This window comes from Patiria miniata, unplaced genomic scaffold (genome assembly GCF_015706575.1).
Source record: "Patiria miniata isolate m_02_andy unplaced genomic scaffold, ASM1570657v1 HiC_scaffold_26, whole genome shotgun sequence".
NCBI lineage: Eukaryota > Metazoa > Echinodermata > Asteroidea > Valvatida > Asterinidae > Patiria > Patiria miniata.
Window position 1 is genome coordinate 916,412 of NW_024037065.1, and position 5,293 is coordinate 921,704.

Below are 5,293 nucleotides of genomic sequence, written 5' to 3' on the forward strand. Positions count from 1 at the left end.
TATTAGCTCTAATGTTCTAATGGATTTTGATCTGCAGCACTTTTAACCTGAAGAGAAATTTTAAAAACATGTTTGACATTTTTAGGTTGCATCGCTTTTTTTTTTTAAAAAGTTGTCAGTCACGGCACCAGTCAGGGCTCTGGAGTGCTCTGAAACGTGCAAAACTAAATCAGGCCCACTTTACTCACACTTTAGCCAGCAAATTTCTCCAAAAATTCCACTGGGGCAAAGAAAATGTCCTCAGTATTTCACCAACCAAGTTTGCAGACTCAATTAAATTTTTAAAGGAGACTTTTCTTTAATATTTTGCACATGAGAGGGAAGTCAAGTGATTTCAAAATGGGGCTAAATACTAGACTGGTATACATGTTCAACCATGGTCCAACTATTTGAAAAGACTGACCTCTTCATTCAGAGTCAATAGTCTGGTGGCTTGACTATGGAGAAATGTGAAGTAAATTGAGTTCCCGCTAGTTCCCGTTTTGGGACTCTCATACACAGTATTGAGAGTCCCAAATTTTCGTGACTATCACGGCACTAAACAACCCCCTAAGTCAAAAAAGCTAACCATGAAATTTCAAAGATTCAATACTGTATTGTGTATTTAGGTCCTAGTAACCCCTTTGCCAAACATGGTTCAGTTGGCTGTAATTGTTTAGACATTAGAGCTGATTTGATACGTAATGTTAGTCACGGTGGAATTGCCCAGATAATGGAGACATTAAATCCTGTAGCTTATGTAGGTAATCTCGCCGTCGGTTGAATATTCTCTCCCAGGACTTGTCTGCACGGTGGACATGTTCATGTGAACTCCAGTTCTCTTTATCAGTGAGCACTACATTTCAGCATATTCCTGTTTAGAGTTTCGTTCTCCAAGTTTCCGTACAACCATGTCTGTCTAATATATTAAAGTGCAAGCAGCAAACCTTTGTCCAGAAATAGAAGCAAATAATTATAAGGTTTCAACCGTACAAAGTGTACGTTACATTAACATATTAAGATAGCACGCACATGCATGGCCTTGTGCAGGGCCAGGGCCCTGACCACAGTTTCCATACATACACTTTGTTACGCAACGTTACGTAAATCTCACTGATAGCTGAGCTAGGCAAGGCCACTGGGCCGATGACCACCAGTGATTGTATGCTCTCTCATTGGTTGTATCTGTCAGTGCACAAACCATCGGCGCTGTTGTCTTATTGGCTCATTCTGGTTTGTACACGAACCATCGGTATTGATGGTTCGTCAGGTCCGGGACCTGCATGCGCTCAATCTAGTGACGTGGCTAGATTGTGCTCAGGTCGCTCGATCGAGCGATGATGACGTCAATTACATCACGAATGATGGCGATGAGTCATTGTTTGGTTGGTTTTTTTAAAGCTCCTACCTCCACTGAACGGCCGGGATCGGAAATGGCCGCCAACGCAGCAAATGTTAGACTGGTTCCTAGTCCTCCAAGTATCTGCTGCACACTGCAAAAATCAATTTACGAAAGAAATAGCTTTGTCTAAGCTTTTTAAAGTATGTAAAAGGTTCTGATAACTGTCTTTATCATGATTTTCTTGTGCAAATTGCATGATTTTGTGTGAGTTTTCCCAGAATAGCTGTCTAGAGTGGGTTTAGACTAGCTGCCAGTCCCTCTTTGTCTCATTCCATTTTTGCTCTTCACGTAGTCTCCTCCTTTTGGCCAGTTGTTCTGGTACATATGCTGCCTGCTGGAGTATTTGTTTCTAAATCTGTTTAAAGCAGTATCCAGCCTTCTTCTTATGATAATCATCATTGTTTTTATTTGACTCAACATGCTAAGTGGAATCATTGTCACCCCAGAGCCTGTATCTAATTCCATTTCTACAAGTCTACCTTCGATACGCATCTTAACCATAATGGCATCATAATTTCTCTGTTCGTCCTTACGCTTACTACTATTACAAGCGTTACCATGGCTACTCTTACTACTACTCACTTTTAACACTGTATAATCATCATCGACTTCGGAGTCGCTACTGGTACTACGTACTTGGCTCACTATATTTACCGTCTTTGGCCTACTGTTCTTTGTTTGTCCCACTCTGTCCTTTCGTGGCCTTGCTGGTGCCCTTTGGAACTTGTCCGGTCCTTGTCTGTCTTGGTCGTGCTTTGGAGGTTCTCTTTCAAAGTCCCGACGGCTTGAATTCCTGTTCTCTCTGCGGTCTGTCCTGCCCGTGAAACCGCTGGAGTTGCACTTCCTTGCGATGTGTCCGATGCGATGGCACCTGGTTGCATTTAGTCTCTTTGAACCAATATTGGTCCGGATGATGCGAACTCCTTCCGCACCTGAAACATTGGCCAGATCCAGTCTGTCCACCCCTGCGTGGCTTGAAGTTTTGGCGAACTGCGTTGACTGATGTCTTGCTTTTCACTGGGTTTGACATGTCGTCTCTCATACTCCGTGCCTCAGCGAAAGTCACCTCTCTTGATTGTGCAAAGTCCACTGCTTCCACAAATGTAAGTGCAGGTTTGTCTCTGGCTTTTTCCATGAGCTTGAGTGATGTGGACTCACTGCGCAGTCCGCTGATGAATCTGTCTCTCAAATTTTCGTCGAGGTTGTCGCCGTAGTTGCAATGGAGACTCAGATGTTTGAGGGCTACCACGTAATCTGCTATGCTTTCCGATGACATCTGGTCCCTCTTAATAAGCTTGCGTCTCTCCGCTACTATGATCGGTGGAGCCTTCAAATGCTTCCGCAGTATTTTTTTCAGTTCCCCGTACGATAATGTGCTGGGTTTGCTTGGCGCCACGAGCTCCCGAACAACGTTGTAATAGTGCGGCCCTATCGAGTGGAGAAACATTGCTGCCACCCGTGGGGTGCTTTGACTCGGGTCGAGCCCGTGCGCCTGTAAGAAGAGCTCAAAACGTTCCACGTAACAGTCCCAATCTTCGTCTTTATCGTAGTGAGACGAAAAAGGGGGGAGAAAAGTGCTCCTTTCCATCGGCAATTGCGCATGGCTGTCCTCATTCGCCATCCTCGTCGCCAATTTGTCGTGTATTTAACACGAAACGTGGGTGAAATGATGAACAATTGCGAGACGACTTGTTGTGGTGGAACGGTTATGGCGGACAGTTTATTCAGTACGACTCAACGTCCGTATGTACAATGCATACAACTCATACACACCGTGCGTGCAAGCACGAGTTGACCTATGACCCTGTTACTACACAAGTATACACATTTGGGTATATGGAACGCCTTATCTAACAATAATACACTACAGTATGCTGTATGGTACCCAACCAACAGTTTCCATTGCTAGCTCACGTCACAGATAAGAAGATGTGAAACTTCGGTCTTATAACTGGTTTGGCTTCGGGTCTAGATTTTGTTGTTCGCTGATCGCTGACAACGTTAAAACCTACACTGTAAAAAATTGCGTTATTATAACAGTTGTTTTTCAGTTGAAATTTCTGTAAATTTACAGTAGATGTTACTGTTTTCGGATTTTTCTGTAAATCTACAAATGTGTTACTGCCTACGTACAGTTTTCTCCATTTCTCTGTTTGGTTACGGTATATTCGCTGTTAAACTAAAATTCTGTGGACGCACAAGGAACATCATGTTTTGAACAAGCCCCCGTTCTGACTCTGTTAGAACACAAACAAATTTGTAGAGTTACAGAAAAATCCGAAAACAGTAACATCTACTGAAAATGTACAGAAATTTCAACAGAAAAACAACTGTTAAATAACGCATTGTTTTTTACAGTGTGACAATAACCATGGCCTTATACAAATGCTGTTGCGTAAGATAGAAGGGCTTTTTTTTAACACTCCACGAACGCCTTAGCTCTAAGTGAATGAGTAAAGTCTACGCGGGACTGAATGACACGTTATTGGTTAAAACTTTCGGACGATTTCATTTATGACGGGGTGCGTTATTTTTTTTCCTAGGAGGGTTAGGGGCAATGTCATGAATAATTCAGTTTTTCCTTTGAATCATTGCAAGACTTAGGTTCTCATTCTATTTTCCCCTTAATTTAAAATTATCTCAGTGATAAATTTGGAGAAGAAAAGTAGCTGATGAAAATGAGCAGCGACGACGTGGATTCGAACCAGGGATCTTTGTATCCATAGCTCATCTCGCTATCCACTAGGCTACTGTGTGGTAGCTCGACGACAACCGTTCTTTAAAATGCTTTAATGTATTGTAACTAGTTGAGTAACTAACAACAATGCTGTTGATGTCATTGTCCGTTCTCATGGATAAACATGAATTATTCATGACATTGCCCCTAACTCTCCTAGGAATAAAAATTACGCTGACGGGGTGCACAGGTATATACAAAATAAAACAATAATGAGCGGAACGCAGTAAACACATGATCGGCGAAAATAATTATATCCTTGTCGGTTGCACTGTAACAGCCCTTCACCGACGATTTGAGCACTGTATACTCAGTGTGTTACCTTTCGAGTGAAAGTTGGAAAAAATCACTTGGGTGGGACTCGAACCCACGACCTCCTGCTTTCTAGTGCAGATGTCTTACCACTTGACCAACGAGCTAACGGGATTGGTTGGCCGGTTCGAATCTGATGTACATAGCAGCGGGTACCGCATAAACTAAATAACTTCATAAATAAGTTTAGTCTGCTTGTTATGTAAAAAAAATCATATTAAAATACGTAAGATGTTGTCTTTTAACCCAATTCATTGATCCAACTTTGTATTTAATATAAAAAAGTCATCAAGCTTGTTGGTTACAATCCATAGGTTGACAAGGAACAAGTCTGCAGATCAAGGTCAATCCCTTTTGTTTCACGTTCTCACGTTCTTGTAGAAGCTGCTGTTTTTCAGTTGAAGAAATGATCGGCTCCCCAATTTATTTGTTTTTATGTAACAAATTACGGTTTTTCAGTGTTATTTCCAAAAAAACATTGGAGAGTTACTTTAATTGACCCCTGGATGGCCTTTGATATTACATGGTCAAAGCAAAGCAATATATCAACAGCCCTAAACCGTTGTTCTCCGTAGCATATGAGTGAACACTCTTTCTACAAAACAAGGGTTTTTCCCATTTTCCCAATAAAGTAATCAGCCTCATTTGACCCTTTGACAACCATTGACATCATAATGTCAACATAACACAGCAGTCCTGTATTTTCAGCAATGTTCTTTTAATTCTTAAACGAATTCAAATGAACCCTAGATGACATTTGACCTTCGATTTCTGAAGAGCTATTATTAACACCCACCCAACGATTACACTTTCGTAGTTAGAAATCCATTAAGTTCTTTACACAAAGGAACAGTTGTTTGGAC

General features: G+C 41.6%; 1 protein-coding gene across 1 annotated transcript; it reads right to left on the reverse strand.

Moving 5' to 3' along the window:
* Positions 1-431: 431 nt before the first annotated feature.
* Positions 432-3,243, reverse strand: LOC119733752. The gene is made up of 2 exons (XM_038207124.1): positions 1,964-3,243; positions 432-1,472 (listed from the first exon to the last, which is right to left on the reverse strand). Exon 1 carries the CDS (start codon positions 3,000-3,002, stop codon positions 2,151-2,153), a length of 852 nt encoding a protein of 283 aa, XP_038063052.1. The 5' UTR covers positions 3,003-3,243; the 3' UTR covers positions 432-1,472; positions 1,964-2,150.
* Positions 3,244-5,293: the final 2,050 nt, after the last annotated feature.

Coding starts and splice junctions, on each gene's coding strand:
- LOC119733752 (XM_038207124.1), bottom strand. CDS start 3,002: ATGGCGAATGAGGACAGCCATGCGCAATTGCCGATGGAAAGGAGCACT.